Source organism: Ceratotherium simum, chromosome 27 (assembly GCF_057802395.1).
Source record: "Ceratotherium simum simum isolate JZ-2026a chromosome 27, ASM5780239v1, whole genome shotgun sequence".
Lineage (NCBI taxonomy): Eukaryota > Metazoa > Chordata > Mammalia > Perissodactyla > Rhinocerotidae > Ceratotherium > Ceratotherium simum.
Window position 1 is genome coordinate 15951674 of NC_141926.1, and position 19890 is coordinate 15971563.

General features: G+C 38.6%; 1 protein-coding gene across 1 annotated transcript in view; it reads left to right on the forward strand.

The window, feature by feature from the left end:
- Positions 1 to 18567: 18567 nt before the first annotated feature.
- Positions 18568 to 19890, forward strand: part of GRIK1 (glutamate ionotropic receptor kainate type subunit 1) — a 123915-nt gene continuing 122592 nt past the window's right edge. The window contains exon 1 of the mRNA XM_087417866.1: positions 18568 to 18580. Within this exon, the coding sequence (XP_087273992.1) occupies positions 18568 to 18580 (13 nt within the window). The remainder of the gene's footprint in view (positions 18581 to 19890) is intronic.

A 19890-nucleotide genomic window follows, 5' to 3' on the forward strand; every position in this document is an offset into this window, starting at 1 on the left:
TTCATTCTGTGTGGTTAGTAGTCAACACGTGATCATGCTTTGCCATTGTCAAGTGCTATTGACATCTGTCACTTTCAACGCTCTGTCCTATGCATAATAAAAGTATCATTTAAGTAAATTTTTTTCAAGATGTAAGGTCCATGACATCCCTTTGAGTCACTGTTGTGTCAGAAACCTGGCGATGAGTCTCAGACTGAGTTATCCTGTGTCTCACCATCACTTTATTAACAATCCTGCCTCTTGCTGTCACTTTCTTAACAATGACACTAACAGCAATTCTGCTTCTGGCCTTTCAACAAATTCTCAGACTACATTTCCCAGGGAATCATGTTTGTTTGTGTTTCTTTTCTTATTCAGGCATTCATGTTTTAGATACGTATGGGCACTTTCTTGTAGGCTTTTAGTTTCTTTACTTAATCCTGTGCTTTTTTTGGTCATTGGATGAGTAATAACGAAAGTCAGGGTTTTGTAACTATACTGGCTCAATTCTAATCCAAACTAACATTTATCGGGGGCGGCCCCGTGGCTTAGCGGTTAAGTGTGCGCGCTCTGCTGCCGGCGGCCCGGGTGCGGATCCCAGGCGTGCACCGACGCACCGCTTCTCTGGCCATGCTGAGGCTGCGTCCCACATACAGCAGCTAGAAGGATGTGCAGCTATGACATACAACTATCTACTGGGGCTTTGGGGGGAAAAAAAGGAGGAGGATTGGCAATAGATGTTAGCTCAGGGCCAGTCTTCCTCAGCCAAAAAAAAAAAAGAGGAGGATTGGCATGGATGTTAGCTCAGGGCTGATCTTCCTCACAAACAAACTAACATTTATCAAAATGCAACAGTGGGGAAGCTGCTTAACATCTCCAAGCCTCAGTTTGTTCTCCTAGAAAATAGGGATGATAGCATCTATCTCATAAGATAATTAATTGGAGGGATTATAGTAAGATAATAATATGTGTAAAGCACTTAGCATAGTGTTTGACACTTGGAGAATGCTCAATTTATGTAAAAAAAATCTATTTTTAGTACAAAAACTACTCTCCAGTAGAAAGGAGGTGCATTGGGAAGTGGTGTTAGCTTTTCTACTTCACTGCTGCAGTAGACACACTACCCTCCAGAGGGTTGAATCTACAACCATCACCAACACATTGATGAGGGGGCTACTCTTCATGTGACTGTGGCACACAACCTCTCAGTATATACCTGGGCAGGGTCAGGATTAAGAGGAGGAGCGTGAGCTGGGTAATGAAAGTGCAGCATTGCATCCAGACTTCATTCACAATTTAGATATTTTGTTCACTGTCAATTTTTTTGCATTAATTTTAGGTTTTTAAATATTGAATTAAAATATGATTTACCTTGATTACTGGTTTATTGGTGACCCCTTAAATTGTATATTCTAGGCGAATGCCTCACTTGCCTCACCCTGGTCCCAATCCTGGCTCCTGAGTCAGGATCCCCTCTCTCCTCACCCTAGTACATTTAGAATGCTGTGAGCCCCTTTTCCCCTTGAGCTGGCTTCCATCAGTTGATTGATAGCCCCTAGGGTCATTGCTGACTGTCTGATCAGAAGACACTAGTGAATCCTCCTGTAATATGATATTGAGTTCAATTTTAGCTCAACTAATGGCACTCAGTACAAGCCAGTGTCTATCCACACACACAGTCCTGAACTCTATTGAGTTACGTGGTCTGAGAAGGGATCCTACCCAACTCTACAGGACATTTATGAGAGACAAGGCAGTCAGCAATCTTCAATTCCCCAGAACATTGAAAAGTTCATCCAATAGCAAGTTACAATTCACTATCCCTTGTCCTATAAAGAGCAAGACTCAGAATTCTAATGAAATTAATAAAATAGCTAAATAAATTTCATCCTTGGAGAAGATTAAGCATTGGAAGAAAACTGGCACAATGCTTACAGAATGCTTTCATTCATTCAACATTATCATAACTCTAAGTCTCATCATTTCTCATGATCAGCTCCATTTGATAAGTTAAAAAAATGAGGAAGAGAGATTTATTTATAAAGAAATCCCAAAGGAAATTAGAATCAAAGCTCTAAAAACCATCTACAGCTAGAGGTAACTTTTACATCTGAGTTTTTTGAGTTCTTTTCCCAGGTCTTGCAATTATATTGCCTGAGGTGCTCTGCAATTTCCACCTTAGGAAGAATAAAAAGTATCACAATGCTTGCACGTGGCATGGGTTATGCTCCCCAGTCCTGCCCACAGATATCCGCCTACTCTCGGGAAAGCCAAAGATGTTCATATTGGTCAGGTGATAGTGTGACCTACTCTCCTGGTTTAGCACTGAAAGTCCTGTAACCCAGGCAGACAAGGATGGTTGGTCTCCTTAGATGCTGACCAGACATGTCCTCCATGTTTTAAATGTATGTTGAGTTTCTCTTATCTTGTTGTTACTGGTTAATTTACTTTTTTAGTGAGTCACACAGAATACATTTGTTTAATTTCAGCATTTTCTATTAAGATCCATCAATACTGTTAGCTAATACTTTGAACTTCCAATAGGAGATGGGCCTTTGAAACACCAAAGACAATCATGGAGAGAAGTATGAAAAGTGGAAAAGGTACCTTGCTTGTCTGAAAACAACCACATTGCACAAATAATAGAGCAAAAAGCTGAATGTACTCTAAACATACATTATGGAATTATAACTATAAGCAACCTGCTTAAAACACAGGTTAAAAAATAACTAAATAAATACATAAAACACGTTAGACCACATCAATATTCTAGGCAAATTTCTGGGATATCTCCTCATTGCCTCTCCTACCATTAAAGCCCACACTCATTTATTCAACCATTTTACAAGCGTTGGTTGACCAGCTCTTCTGTGCAATGCCTTATACAATTGTTGAGACTATAAAGACAAATAAGACAGTTGAGGCTTATAGCTCAGAAAGGGGAACTAATATAAATAAATTAGTGCAATATAGATTAAGAGGTGCCTTAGCTGAAGGCTGTAGAGCTGGAGAAAACAAAAAGGCAGGGGAAAAGTTTAACTTGTTTCCAGGAACAGGTGTTCCAAATTGGCCAATATTTTCCAAATTTCAGTCTTTTCTAATGCTCTGCCTAGAATATATTCCCTCCATTTCTGCACATTTCAAAATTCCACACATTCCTTCATAGCCAAACCAAAAACATTTAGGAAACACTTCCTAATCCCCAATTAAGATTTACTCTTCTTTTGTCTAAAATTCCACAACAATTAGAATTTATTTTAATATAGTATATTTATTAATGTATTTATGGTTGATTATATATTTCCAAGAAAAAAGATGGTTACCTCACACTCTACACAGAACAAATTCAAAATTTAGAGCGCTAAATATTTAAAAATCGACAGAAAAAAATATTAGGCAATATTTCTTTGATCATAGAATGGAGAGAATTTTCTAAGCATGACAGCAATGAAACAAACATTACAAAGAGAAAATATCATTTAGAATTCTGGTTACATTTAACAAAAACCTCATATGAAATTAGTTTAAGCAGAAAAGGGGAATTTATTATATGTATATTAAGACGCAAGGGAAAGGACATGGCTGGACTCCAGAAATAACTAGAAGTAGAGACCTGAACCCCATTAAGTTTTTTTTTTTTTTTTTTTTTTTGTGAGGAACATCATCCCTGAGCTAACATCCGTGCTAATCCTCCTTTTTTTGCTGAGGAAGATTGGCTCTGAGCTAACATCTATTGCCAATCCTCCTCCTTTTTTTTTTCCCCAAAGCCCCAGTAGATAGTTGTATGTCATGGTTGCACATCCTTCTAGTTGCTGTATGTGGGACGTGGCCTCAGCATGGCCTGAGAAGCGGTGCATCGGTGTGTGCCCGGATCCGAACCCAGGCCGCCAGCAGCGGAGCGTGCGCACGTAACCGCTAAGCCACGGGGCTGGCCCCATTCAGGTTGTTCATATCTCTGCTCTTCTCTGTACATGTCCTTCAATCTCTTCACTGCAGGTGGCTCCCTCCATTTCTCTAATCAGTATTGTGAAAGGCAGCGAGCAGACAGCCGCTGAGTTCTCAATCTCACAGCTTGTGTACCTGAAGAGAGGTGGAGTCACTTTCTCTTGATCCTGGTACAAAAGTCCAGCAAGAGAGACATTAGCATTTGTTGAAACACTAAGCTGTCACCGTAGCATAACACGGCCACTCCTGCCTCACCACAGAATGGCTCAGAAGTATGAGTGGGAAGCAGCTTCCAAAAAGAAGAAAAGGAGTAAATATCGTCACTGTAAAAAGATAGATTGAATTACATAAAAATATGAAACCTTCATAATCAGAAAAAAAAGTTAAATAAATTAAAAAGCATAGCAAACTAGAAAAAGTATCTGAAACCATTATGGGAAGATAATTTCTTTCCTCAATGCGTAAACGCATGAGATAAGTATGGATGCCCTACTCAAAATGGGCAAGGATCAGGACTTAAGCATGGGCAAAAGAAAAAATACAATGAAATAAAATGGGACATTGTGGGAAAATATTCAGCTTCATTAACAGTCAATGAAATGTGAATTTAAATAACCATCAATTGCAAAGTTTTAGCCTAGGGAATTGATTTCTCTTTATTTAAAATGCCTAGAAATTCAGAGAAATGTGCACTTTCGTGTACTCATGGTAGGCACGTAAATTGATGCAATCTTTCTTGAGGACAATTAGGTAATATGCATCAAGATCTTTAAAAATGAACATATTATTAAACCCTGATTTTCATATAAAAGAATCAAGGAAATAGAGAGATGGGCAAATATTTTTTTCACATGGACATATTTATTGAACTATTATTTGTGATAGCAAACAATTGGAAATAAAGACATGTCTAAATAGAGTCATCTAAACAAATTTTGTTTTTTGAGATGGAATATTATACATCACTATTATTATATTTTAGTGAATAGTAAATAACACAGAAAAAGCAAGTAAGAGAAAAAGCACAAAAATACAAACTTTTATATGCAATATGATTCTAGCATAGATCTACATAAAGATTGGAAGAAAATGCTTCTAAATCTTGATATTGTTAACTCTCTCAGTATAGAATTTTAAATTATTATTTTTTCTCCTTTTTTCCATATTTTCCAAACTTTCAATAATGAACTTGTGGTGCTTTCTTTTAAATTAGGAAAAAGAAATATTTAAAGAAATTTCAAACTCTGAAATTTAAAAATAACACTACTTTAGATTCAATGAGGAATCAATGTATGCATTTTTTAAATTTCTATAAAATAGCAAGAATTCAAAAACATATGTTAAAATGTATGAAATACAATGAAAGGTATGTGGAGACGTAAGTAGGCAAACCTAAACACTTTAATAAATAAATTTTGTGTAGGTAAATTTATTAATTTTTTTAAATAATTTTATTTATTTATTTTTCCCCCGAAACCCCAGTAGATAGTTGTATGTCATAGCTGCACATCCTTCTAGTTGCTGTATGTGGGAAGCAGCCTCAGCATGGCCGGAGACGCGGCATGTCGGTGCACGCCCGGGATCCAAACCCCAGGCCGCCAGCAGCAGAGCGCGCGCACTTAATCGTTAAGCCATGGGGCCAGCCCTAAATTTATAAATTTTTAACAGCTAAAATGACAGAAAGTACAGTTTAGTTTTAAGGGAAACCCATAAAAGTCACACTGATGCTATTTTTTAATCTCTCAAAATGGCAAACAAACTGATTCCTTGGCATTTATCATGAGAGGAAGAGTTACTACTTCCTTACACTAGATATGTATCATGTTTTTGCCTGGCGAAATAATATAAAAATTAATATACTTGATTTTCAACCTCATGTTTTAAGAACTGGTGAGCTCAAAAGAATACTGAACTCAAAAGAACATAATTATATAATAACTTAAGCCTTTAATTCAGGTACAGCCAACGCAATGAGCAAAACAGAAACAATGGCTATTTGGAGATGATTACATTATGAGAAAATTCAACATAATAAATAGAAAATTAAAGTATTTAATAAAAGTGCAGGAAGGCAAATAGATGTAGATACACACAAATAATAAAATCAATTACAAGTATATTTGTCAATTATTCCTCAATAAAGTTGGGGAATAAAATAAAATTAATTAAATTAATAATAACAAAAAAAGAAAATATTATAAAAGATCAAACTTAACTATCAAAAGACACCTAAAATATCTAGGAGAAAATATTACTGTGTGACTTGTTTTTGAAAACTATAAAATAAAACTAATAAATATAAATATCTTGATATAAGTGTCCATGTTCTTAAATAGAAAGATAGGATTTTTTTAATATTTCCAAAAAATAATTTATACATTTAACGATATTCTCAAAAGAATTCCAATGCATAAGTAGGCAAAAATTTTCAAGAAAATATTGTATAAGAAGAGTAATTTGGGAGGAAGCGTCAATTACTCAGCAAATGTTAAAATTAGTATTAACACAAGACGATGCTAGCATATACATAGGCAGAAAGATCAACAGAACAGAATAGTCTGGAATTTAAATTATGTGATAATTTAATACATGATGAAGGTGGTATAACACATCGGTAGGTAATTATATACATATATATAGCATATATAATTATATTAGCTTTTCTCCTAATACCATACACCAGAATAAATTTCAAGTGTATTAAATAACTAAAATATAAATAATAAAAATCTTTTAAAAATCCTAATAGTAATTATGCATGTGACTCTTTATCAATTTGGTGGATAGAAGAGAAATTTATAATTGTAAATATTCCAACAGTCTCATAAAGCTAGATTCAGTTACTGTAACAAATGACTCCTCCCAACATAGAGGCTTTGAAAAACCAAAGATGTTTCCTTACTGAAACGGCTATAGTGAGTCTGTTACAGGCTCACTCCACATGTCTTCCCTCTTGATTCCAGGCTGACCATTACCTGTATGGTCCACTGGGACCCCCCACTGGGACAGAGGGAAACAAATGAGAGCTCTGGGTGTTCTGTCACTGGCAGTTAGCCATCTGTCCAGGAAGTGACACCTATAACTTCTGCTCACAAGTCATTGGACAGAATTAGTCACTCAGCCCCATCCAACCCCATTCATACATTCAGAAGAGCAAGAACTAGAAATATTAATGACTACTACAAATGTTTCATGGGAAAAAAAAAAACTACATATGCGGCATTATAAAAATGTAAACACTTTTCTGCCTAAAAATCTAATCAGCATTAAGAGCTGAATAATAAACTGAGAAATATTTGCAATAATAATGTCAAAGGTTTTAAATCTTATGATTAAGAAAGTAAGTGACATCAATAACAGAAACAATGATATCTCAAAATAGAAAAAGGCAAAAGATGGGAACAAGTAATTTAAAATTACAAACGTAAATAAGCAGTAAATAATTTTTATAAGTTAAATTCATCCATAGTCAAAGGGATGCATGCTTTCTGTCACAAAGTGACTTAAAAACCATACAGATTCTCAGTGAGGTTGCAATTAATTGGGCATTTCTACACAGTGGATGCAAGTACTATTGGGCCAGCTTTTGCTTCTGCATGACAATTTAGCATTATATAACAAAAACTAAACTGTTTATAACTTATGACCTAATAACTGCATTTCAAGGCATTTTTCTTTATCCTAGCAAAATCACAGAAAGCACCAAATGTCAATCATAATTGGATTTGTAACAGTTAAAAATTAACAACAACTCACCCAAAAAAGTGAGGTTAGGTAAACCATGATATATCCAAACAATGAAATATTAGACAACAATTAAAAATGAGGAGTATTTTGGGGAGGAGTTGCCTATGGTACAGTGTTATATGAAAATGGCTGGAGATAATAGGATAGTGTCATCTTAAATATTTAAAAAAAAATTCCAATATGTATAGGAATAAAATGAAAGGAAATTCACCAAAATGTTAATATAATTGTTTCACAGTGGTGTGATTGTATTTTGTTGTTTTTCCCTTTCTTTCAACTTTTTGTGCAATTTACGTGCGTTTGTGTTTTTAAAATGAAATTATTTAGAAAAAACTGTTTGCACATACACCAGGCCGTGGTGTCCATTGTGGGAGTTCACTGAGTGCAGCATATTTTAAAATATATGTAAGCGAACAGCAAAGAGAATGTCCAAATTTTAGTACTTTTAAAATAAGTAGTGCATGTTTCCAAAAGTTCCCATTAGCAGCATTCCAAACACAGATCCCTCTGTGATGTGACATTTAACTGTTCTTTATTTTTTATCAACTTGTAGCTTTCCTGGATATGCATATTAGTCAAGTTTGTCTCTCTTCATCTGGGACCTAAATGTTTCACAAAGAGATTTAGTCTGAGAAATGGAGACTTCCAGAGAGTTTATTCATTATTCATATCAGTGCAAACTCTGTTCACTTTATAGTAGTGGATCATAGAATGTGACTGTGAGAAAATCTAGGCAAGTATACTCAACTGAAATACCTTCTGGACTCTGGGATATTTGAACAATAACAATAACAAAGACAGAATTTCAATTTGAGATTTTTTAAAGGAAGGGTAAACACATGAGTGTTTAAATCTGAGATTCTGTACCTTTTTAGATGTTCTAAAATGCTATTGCTGCCTAGTATACCATTTTGCACAATTTTTAAATCGAATGAAAAATTTTATTAAAAGGATTTTTTAATTTTTCAAATAAATATGCAGAGATGTTAAAAAATCTAATGGAAAATTATAAGAAAAAAATAAGAAAATGTAGCAAAGGGCTTTGTGTTTTTCAATATTTACGTTAAATAGCAAAGATTTGCATCCTGTCCACAACATCTCTGAGATGATTGATTAACAGATGTCTTTTTTTAATAGAAATCTATATTTTACAGACCATCTTTGTGCTTAGGTTATTTTTGTAAATGGAAAAAGAAGATAAAAATTGATGGTATAAATATAGTGTTAATTTCTCAAAAAGCAGTGTCATAATTAGAGAGTTTATATTTCTTTTTTTTTTTTTTTTTAAGATTTTATTTATTCAGTTTTTTCCCCCCAAAGCCCCAGTAGATAGTTGTATGTCATAGGTTCACATCCTTCTAGTTGCTGTACGTGGGACTCGGCCTCACGTTGGACGGAGAAGTGGTGCCTCGGGGCGCTCCCGGGATCCGAACCCGGGCCGCCAGCATCAGAGCGCGCGCACTTAACCGCTAAGCCACGGAGCCGGCCCGAGAGTTTATATTTCTGATCAAGAAGCTAATGTCTAATTTTTCAAGAAAATGAGCACAGAAACAACATTTAAGACTGCAAATTATTTTAGTCCCAAGGAAAGCAGGTCACTGGATCAAATTTTTTTAAATGTGTTCCTCAGGATAGCAATTCCACTGCATGTCCCAGTTACAAGGAAAACTGTCCTATAATCAAATGAATTCGAGGAACACTGGGTTAGACAGAGTCAAATTGCTTTCTTTATGGTAGGACTTCTGAGAGACTTTTATATGTTATTGTGCAGTGTGAATTTCCAGAAAGGGCTGATGCTCAGTGGTGTTTCCCAAGCATATTTGACCACTGAATTCCCTTTGTGTGTAGCTTCTCACGGACGACTTCCGTGCACACGCATTGGTAACTACTGCTCTGTGGGATCTATGAGCTTCCATTTCTTCTGGCTTCAGACATCAATTCTCATCTTTAACAGCAATATTTCCTTCTCAGCCAGAAGGAATTTCAGCTTGAGAAATAGCAAGAAATAGAAATCGGGGGAAGAAAACTAGAAAATTGTGATGAAATGTATAACACAGCTTCCCTGGAACTACAGGTTGTGAACTTGGCATATTCCATTCATTTAATTAATAAGTAGAGGAATGAAATTTGAGCCCTTTAGGATGAATATGTATCATTTAAATGAGATGTTAGAAGGGAAAAATGTAACTGCTCTCAAGAGACATTAAAGTGATCACAGACTTTCAGAAGAGTAAAAGTTTGGCATGAATACTTTGGCAATATTCCTGGTTCTCGCCTGAAATCTGCAATTGAATAGGAGATGAGCCTTTCCTCCATGATGTTAATGTGCTGGCAGCCTGATGAAAAGTGAGCTTTGAAAGTGCTTGGGGACAATGGGCCATAATGGTTGGGAGAGAGTGAGCAATCACACTGAAAAGACAGTAATGGGGAAAGTCAAGTCGAGCAGACTCTGTGACTCAACAACCACCTTCCTTTCTTCCTACCTCTCTCTTAAGCCTCTTGTCTTGGCGGAACATGCTACTTTATCAGGCAGAGTGTTAAGGCACAAAGAAGAGACTCAATTCAACTGAAGGGTCATTTCTTGGAGACAATGTACTATGTCCAAATCATTGCATTTAGTCCTGGTAGAGAGGGCAAGTATCAATAAACATTGTCCCCACCCTCAAGGAATAGTTAGACTTCCAGTTTACAATTTTCACCAAAATGAATTCCCCAAATATGCACTAGATTATAGGTTATCAAAAGAGAGGGAAGAGTTCACCTCTTGTTGGAAGAATCAGGAAAGACTCCCCATTGGAAGGGACAAAGAGTGGGCTTCTTGTTTTGTCGATGGAATAGTTGACTGCTGTACATAGTTTCTTTTGCTATAATCTACCACCAATAGTTCAACCTATCCCAATAGACTGGAAGCTCTGCTGAGGGCAAGAACCAAGTGCTTTTCATCTTTGTATCTCCCCTGCTGCCAGCATAGTTTTGATATTAGTAGATGGCCAATAAGGTTGATGAATTGAATTAAACTGAATATTGAAAATCACTGAACCAGAGTACCTTTGGCTTTATTTTTTATTTTTTTGTGTGATGAAGATCAGCCCTGAGCTAACATCCATGCTAATCCTCCACTTTTTGCTGAGGAAGACTGGCTCTGAGCTAACATCTATTGCCAATCCTCCTCCTTTTTTTCCCCAAAGCCCCAGTAGATAGTTGTATGTCATAGTTGCACATCCTTCTAGTTGCTGTATGTGGGCCGCAGCCTCAGCATGGCTGGAGAAGCGGTGCGTCGGTGCACGCCCGGGATCCGAACCCAGGCTGCCAGTAGCAGAGCGCGAGCACTTAACCACTAAGCCGTGGGGCCAGCCCACGTTTGGCTTTAGAAATACGTTTTTCTTTTTTAATGTGGAACTCAAATTTATTAAGAAAAATTACCGACAGCATCTGCTAAACTGCCCATAACTCATAACCTTTCCCTTAACTGGCCTTTTCCTTAACCGGCTACGCTCTGAAACACATCAGGAATTCCTTACTCCATAGACATATTTTTCTTCCTCCTCAAGGGGCATTTCTATTGAATTCATGCAGCTCTCTTGGAGACATCAGGGAAAGAGCTTGGATGTGGTTATCATCTCAGTGGGGACATGAAACCCATTCTCCCTCTTCAAAGGACTCCAATATCTGAAGACACTTCTAGCAGGTTTGGGCAACAGCCAGATCCTTGAGGCTGTCCTTGTTCTTACCCACAGCTCTGTCCTTACCCAGGATTTCTTGTAAGGTAAAAATCCAGGTACCCCTTGTCGATTCACTCTCCATTAGGTCAAGGAATGCCTGCTTCCCATCTAAATTCATTTAGCATGAAATCTTTACCAAGACTGTGTTGGTGTCCAAAAGTAAAACAAGAAAAGGTAAGCTGAGTGGAGAAGAGAGCATTTACCTAAGGGAATCTTAGAATTTAAATGTGTAGCCTTGAAACTAAAGGTGCAGTAAATATAGGCCTATAGTAAATTGCTCATGATGTAATAAACTAGAATTATGGATGTGGCAATAAAGAGAGGCAATATAATATTGTATATTTAAGGAGCAGCTATCAGCAAAGGAATAGATCAAATTGCCATCTTGTTTTCTGTTGATAGCTTCTGGAATGGTTATTATTCCAAGGGAATGCAAAACAGGAGTCAACACTACTGAAGCTTTCCATTTTTTGATTGTCAGCTAATAGTTTCACCCTTCCTTCCTGGGTGACCTCGCAGTTTGTCACAACAGGCACACAGTGGCTACTTAAGGGAGTAAGCATGGTTTATTAGAATCTGTACAATAATATTTTGGCCCTGTCATATTCAGAATAAAGTAAGAAAATATAATAACCAAAGACATCCAATGTGTTGTGTGGTACAGCAACTTGCTTTGTTTTCAAAATCAAATTAGAGAACTAGAGATCGTTATTTGAAGTACTGAATGAAGTAACACTCTACAAAGAGGAAAGAAATGCAGTAATTAAAAGCAGCTACTATTGAAACTGTCTTAAGACAAGCAAGACACTGTATTAGTTTTCTGTGGATGCTGTAACAACTTACCACAAACTGGGTATCTTAAAACAACAGAAATGTATTGTCTCATAGTTCTGAAATCAAGTGGTCAGCAGTGTCACATTTCCTCTGAAGGCTCTAGGAAAGATTCAATTCTTTGCCTCCTCCAGCTACTGCTGGAAGCAAGCATTCCTTGGCTTGTGACTGTTACCACTCTAACCTCTGCCTTTCTCTGTCTACATTTGCTCCTGTGTGGTATCAACCAGTCTTATGGCTTTAAATGCCACCGAAACATCACCTTTGGTGATGACTCCCAAATTTCTATCATCAGGCCAGACCTCTCCCACAAAATCCAGATTAGTATATGTAACTTCCTAGTTGACATCCCACTTGGATTTGTAACAAGTATTATAAAATAATCTGCCCCAAATCAGGCATCTGTACTTTTCTTCATCTTGGTGATTGGCAATTTCAGGCCAAAAACCTGATGTCATTCTTATTTTCTCACTTATAGTTCATCAGCAAATCCTTCCACCTCTACTTGTGATTTTTATCTAAAATTCAACCACTTTTTATGACACTCCAACACCATTAGTCTGTACCAAACCAACATCATCTCCACCTGGATTAGCACAGTAGCTTCTTATTACAATAGCCTATTATCTGCTTCAGTACCAGATCTCTCTGCTTCTGCTCTTTCCCCTCTCTTCCCTTCAGTCCATTCTTAATACAGAAACCATAGTGAGCTGGAAAAACCCAGTCCCCCTGTGTGTCTCCTTTACTCTCACACTACTACCACACTTACAAAACTTCTGACGCTTCTGGCCACCAAATATGTGGGGTTTTCCCTAAACCAAGCAATTCTCTGTGATATGAGCTGGGTGTCCTACAATTTAACTCAATTCTGACACTATCTACCTGGACTTAGCATCAGATCCCACAGGTGAAGGGCTCAGTCCCACAAGATTGCCCTCAACTTCAGATACCAGTCACTGGTATAGGTCCCCAGGTCACCCACAGCTTCTATCTTACTTGGCTGCAAATCAGAGATTCCCCTGACCTCCTCCCCCTTGGATTGGATTATTTGCTAGACCAGCCCACAGAACTCAGGGAAACACTTGCTTATGTTTACTAGTTTATTAAAGGATATGATAAAGGATACAGATGAACAGTCAGACAAAGAAATACGTAGGGTGAGGTCTGGGAGGGCCCCTAGCACAGGAGCTTCTGTTCCCATGGAGTTGGGGTGTACCACTTCCTGCTATGTGGATGTGGTCACCAACCTGGAAGTTCTCTGAACCCCATCCTTTTGGGTTTTTATAGAGGCTTCATTATGTAGGCATGATTGATGAACTCATTGACCATTAGAGGTTGATTCCATCTCCAGCCTCTCTCCTCTCCTTGGAGGTGAGGGGGTGGGACTGAAAGTTCCAACCCTCTAATCTCATGGTTGTTCCAAAAGTCACCTCATTAACATAACAAAAGACACCTTTATTGCTCTCATCACTTAGGAAATCCAAGAGTTTTAGGAGCTCTGTGCCAGGAAAGGAGATGAAGACCAAATATTTATTTCTTATTACAAATCACAATATCACATATGGTGACCCTCTTGAAATATGTTATATAATTTCACTACTCTGTCCCAAACCCTCCAGTGGCTTCTCATTGCACTCAGAATAAAACCCAGAGTCCTATTGTGGCCTAAAGGCCATCTCTGATTTGCTCCGATACATGCCCATCATCCACCTTCATCCTCAATGCTCCTCAAAATTAACACCAGGCAGCTCCCACCTTAGAAGATTCTGTTCTCTCTGACTGGAATACTCTTCTCCTGATATCTTCAGTGAGTTTCCTCACTTTCTTCAGATTTTTACTCAGAGGTTGCCCTCTTAGTGAGATCTTTCCTGGACTCTCATCATGATACGCCAACGCCCTTCCTATTCATGATCAGTTCCCCTTCTAGACTGTAAGCTCCAAAAGTCAGATTGTTTTCTGTTTTGTTCACTGCTGTATCCCCAGTGCCTAGTAGAGTGTCTGGCTCATAGTAGGCTAGGCATTTTATAAATAAATAAATAGATGAGTGAATGAATCATTGGATGAATGAAGGAGTTCTTCAATAAAGTCATAGACATGACATATGCAACCACCTGTCAAAGTAAAAAAAAAACAAAACAAACAACTAAATATATGTGGGGGTGTGATTTTATTGCATTTCTGAAATGGTTATTATTGGAATGCATTCACCATTACAAAGTAAGTCAAGTCAGGACAATATATTCTTTTTACAGGAACAAGATTGAATGTTATTTTCATGTATTTTTTCTCATTATCAAATGAGATAGATTTCCTGGCATAGCAGAGCATTGTTTTTCTTAAATTCCTTTTGGGAAGAAGGGGGTAAATTTCATACTTCCCACTCATCATCCAGCACGGGCTCCATCTAGAGGGAGCTGAGGTGGAGACAGTAGACAACAGGAGAACTGCTCCCCTTTAAGACACGTGCCTGTAACAAGGGCCTCAAATTCCCCCAGGTTGTACTTGCACTAACTATGAATAGGCTACCTCCCTGCTCCATGGGAAGCCAGGGACTGCCCAGTTCTCTTTTGTCAGGGCTAAACACAGCTTTCCTCAGGAAAAGCACACTTGTACTCCAGAGTAGTGCCTAATAGATGCTCGTTGAACTGAATTAAATTGTAAGCCATGAAGCTAGAGGAAAAGGTCTTTGGATAAAGACAGGGATTGGAAAAGGTTAGGAAGCAGGTTATTAAATATCTCTGAAACCTAAAAAAAAAAACAATCAATCAATTGAAACTAGAGCCAGCTGGGTCCTTTTCAAATACAGATTTCTGGACCTTGTCCCCCAACATTATGATTCTGTACATATGGGATGGGGTCTAGGAAAAGTTTAGAAACCATTGCTTTGGGCTTACCTTAGGTATCCTTGCAAACAGCACAGCATTCAGGCTCAGCCTTCTCTAAGTGCTGCCTTTTGCCTACAATGATCATGTTGCTGACCCAACAGTAGTAGAGTTTATGATTATGAACAATCCTCTTGGAAGTCTAGATGGAATATGTGATGCAAACCACAAGCCCTCACTTGACTCACCTGTTTCCACCACTATCCCCCATTGAAGGCAACCTGCTAACTATGCAGGATATAGCCAGCTATGGTTTCCATCTGTGTCCATGTGGTCATGAAACACTACTACCTACATCCTGGCTTGAACTTGTCCATGCAGGATTCTACTCAACAGAAACAGAAACATTCACATGGTAACGGAACTCTGCTGCCTAAATTTGTACTGAAATTTCAAGTGAGTTCCTCTCTGCTTACATCACTGAAACACAAATTCAGAATTCTGTTGAAAGAGAATGTTACATGCATAGACATAATTTCCATTAAAATTATCCATTTTTTAATTTCAAAGCCCTTGGGGTAAAAAAAAAAAAGGTGATGTATATCTAAGCCAGCTTGGGCTGCTATAACACATACCATAGACTGAATGGCTTAAACAACAAACATTTATTTCTCACAGCTCTAGAGGCTGGGATGTCCAAGTCAAGGCATTGGCAGATCTGGCATCTGGTGAGAACCTGCTTCCTGGCTTGTAGATGGCTGTCCTCTCTCCTCTTCTTACATGGTGGAGAGAGAGAGAGAGAGAGCTAGCTCTCTTCCTCTTCTTATAAGGACACTGATCCCATCATGAGGGCTCCACTCTCACGATCTAATTACTCCTTGAAGTCCCCACCTCCAAATATTATCACATTAGAGTTTCAATATATGAATTTGAGGGGGGGATATAAACATTTAGTCCATAGCATTCTGACCTGGGCCCCTCCAAAATTCACATCCTTCTCACCTGCAAAATACATTCATTTTATCCCAATAGCCCCAGAAGTCTTAACTTGCTCCAACATCAACTCTAAAGTCTAAAGCTAAAGCCTCATCTAAATTTAATCTAAATCAGATATGAGTGAGATTCAAGGTACAATTTAGCCTGAGGCAAAATTCTTCCCTAACTGTGAACTTGTGAAACCAAACAAGTTAAGAGGGAAATACAATGTTGGGACAGGCATAAGATAGACATTCCCATTTCAAAAGGGAGAAATTGGAAGAAAGAAAGGTGACGGGTCCCAAGCAAGTCCAAAATCTAGCAAGACAAACTCCAAGAAATCTTAAGATTTGAGAGGAATCTTCTTTGGCTTGATGCTCTGTCTCTTGGACCCACTGGGGTGGCAACATCACCTCCACAGCTTGGCTGGGCACTGCAGTGGCTCTTTGGGGTGATTGGGCTCTCGTCATGGCTTTGCCCAAGGAAGTCACACCCCCAGGGCTTCCCTCGGCAGCCCTGCCCCCACATCTCCAAGTGGCCCAATACAACAAAAAGGTGTTTTTGAGTTTTAAAGCTACTCCAGAATTTGGGCACACACCTTGTTGTTTCACACTCTTTGTTTAGTGACTATGTGTGGCACTTTTTCTCAGGTGAGGGATGCAGAGTGCAAGGGAGAGAGCCTTTCATATTAGCCTTATTTGTATCAACATCCATCCTTCCCAGCAGAGAACAATGGGAAAAACCAAGACAAGGACCCATAGCCCCCCGGAAACAAAGCCTAAGTATACACATTTGTTAAGAAGAGAAAAAGTGTTCATTTTCCAGAACTCGTCTATTTTGTTGTTTATAAGATATTAGATTTTACCCTTACCATTTCAAATGGCACAAATATTTACATAGGAAGTCAGAGCCTGACTCAAAAACATCCAACCTCTTCCACTTTCTGACCTTGTTGTTTGGACATTGTGTCTAAATCATCATTTGCCATGACATCAGTTTGCAAACAGTGGGTGAGATGGGGAAAGATTGGGGGAGTATATATTAATCATAACATTTGACCCTTGCTGAAGCTTCCTGTTGGTGATAAGACATAGGCTAGTCATCTAACTGTGTTAAGAGGGTTCTGATTTCAATTCCAACGTGCGCATGTGGGTGGGATTGGGATTTCCCCACAGCACCAAGCAATTCTCTGACACCAGCTGGTATCCCACAATTCGACTCAATTCTTCTACTATCTACCTGGAGAGAGCATCAGATTCCACAGGTTAAGGGCTCAGTCCTACAAGATCGCCCTCCACTTCAGATACCAATAGCAAAACCAGGTTGTCAGTTGTGATTTCTGACTGACTGGCTATAGATTGGAGGTTCCAATGACCCCCTCCTTGGGTTTGATTAATTTGCTAGAGCAGCTCACAGAACTCAGAGAAACATTTTACTTATTAGATCACTGATTTATTATAAAAGGATATAACCCAGGAAAAGCCCAATGGAAGAGATGCATAGGGCAAAGTATGGAAAAAGGGCGAGGACATTCCATGCCCTCTCCAAACACACCACTCTTCCTAAATCTCCACATGTTCGCCAACTGGAAGCTCTCCAAACCCCATCCTTTTGAATTTTTATGGAGGCTTCATTACATACACATGATTGAACTCAATCTCCAGCCCCTCCCCCCTCCCCAGAGATTGGTTCCAATCACATGATTCGTTCTAATCCTCTAATGACATGGTTGGTTCTCCTAGAAACCAGCCCCCATCCTTAGGAGTTTTCCAAAAGTCATCTCATTAACATAACAAAAGACACCTTTATTGTCCTCATCACTTAAGAAATTCCAAGAGTTTTAGGAGGTCAGTACCAGAAATGAGGGTCAAACACCAAATATAGATTTCTTCTTATAAATCATATCACACATATCCAGTCTATAAGGACTGGTGTGTGATCTGTACTCACTCAATCTGATTCACATAATAGAAAATAGAAAAAATAGTTTACATATTAAAAAATAAATAATACTTCTTATACTTTCGGCACTGTTGGGGCCCAGGGCAGACCACCCCAAAATATCCCACAATAGCATACTGATTATTTTGAATTAAAGTTACTTGAAAAGCAAAAAGGGCATTCTGACCCTCCTGTCTCTGCTCCCCTGAAAGCAGGAAATAAATAAATCTCCCACGTGAAATGTGCTCTCCCTGCATCCTTAGCACCAGGGCTGGGAATTCAGGGCTGAGAAGCCTGCATAAACAAACCTTGCTCATTTGCTATCTCAAACCTAAACTCTGCTTAAATTGCTTACTAATTACATACCACCAATTGAAGTTTCTTTGTCCTGTCATTCCTCACAAATTTATGTTTCTTTGTGTAAAAGATACATATACTGCCTGCTTTGTTCACTCTCTGAGCATCATTTCTCTATGATCTCCAATATGTATGCATTAAACTGGATTTTTCTCCTGTTAATCTGGTGTTGTGTCAATCTTATTGTTAGTCCAGCCATAAGAACACAAGAAGGGTAGAAAGAGGATTTCCCCACCCCAATGGTACGTATGAGGTGTGACGGTGAGTGATGAAAGTGAGCATGGAAAACACAGGCATGCGGATTTTGAGATTTCTCACCCTCCTGCACTCCGTCTGCCATGCTCTACTTCTCAAGAGTTACAGTAAAAGGAAAAAGCTGGCTCTTCATCTTCATTTAGTTGCTCACATTCATTTGAGGAACTCTCAAATATCTACTTTCTTTCCTCACCTGCTGACTTGACAGGGGCAATTTAGAAAAAATAAGGTGGTGGTTTGGGGGCTGTGAGAGAGGGGATGCCTTACCTCTGTCCCTTGAGCCTAAGCTAGTTTCTTAGTTTCATCTTTCGTAACCCTTCCATGGCCGATTGAGTTTTGAAGGGAAGTCGTGCTCAGCTCAGCTTAGAAGAGAAAAAGAGAGAGAGAGAGAGAGAGAGAGGCATTTTTACATGGTGTCAAGTCGACTCCTACTCCTGGCAACCCTATGAATGAGTGATGTCCACAATGTTCTGTCCTCAACAGCCCTACTCAGCTTCTGTAGACTCATGTCTGTGGTTTCTTCTATGCTAAGAGAAAAGGAACAGGAGGAGGGGCAAAGGAAGGAATAAGAACAGAGAAGGAAGAGGAACAGAGGGAGGAACAAGGTAGGGATTCCTCCTCTGGAAACCATGGGACCAGGGCATCCAAATGACTGATGCCAAAAGTTCACAACGTGGAGAGCCCCAAAGATTTGAAATGTCTCATTGACAAGCCCACACCCACAAATCTCCAAAACAAAAGAAAAAATCACGCGTGTGTCCCTAGTTTTGTGTCCCTCTACTTCTCCTATCAAACACTCTGCAACTCAGTGTTGTCACATCAGAAGCTTGGAGGAGGAGGAGGAGAAAGGAAGTGGCTAATACTTAAAGACCTGCTCTCATGGGAGGTACTGGTCTGCCTCCTATTAATAACTTTCTTCTGTTTCTATCAGATTTCACTTTCTTGGTACTGCCCCAGCCCTCTCTATACCTCTCTTCGCTGTAGGTTTTTAGTTTTTACCAGCAGCCCTCTCTAAGGAAAAGAGGAGAGTGTGGTAGGGTGTTGAGCTAATGACACCATTTATAATGCTTGTTTGGCAAAGGAATGAAAAAAAATTGCCCCCAAAATGACAAAACAGAGTTCACCTATGCACTACCTAAGCACATAAGAGAAACATTTATCATTCTCTTAAACCCAGGTATGTTCAGCTTTATGTAAAAGACAGCTATATACCCAAGAAATAGTTCTGAAGTGAGCAGGCAGTTATACAAGTGCCAGTTTCTCTTTTTATCCTCATTATCCCTGTGTAATAATACTAACTGATTTCTAGGGGATGA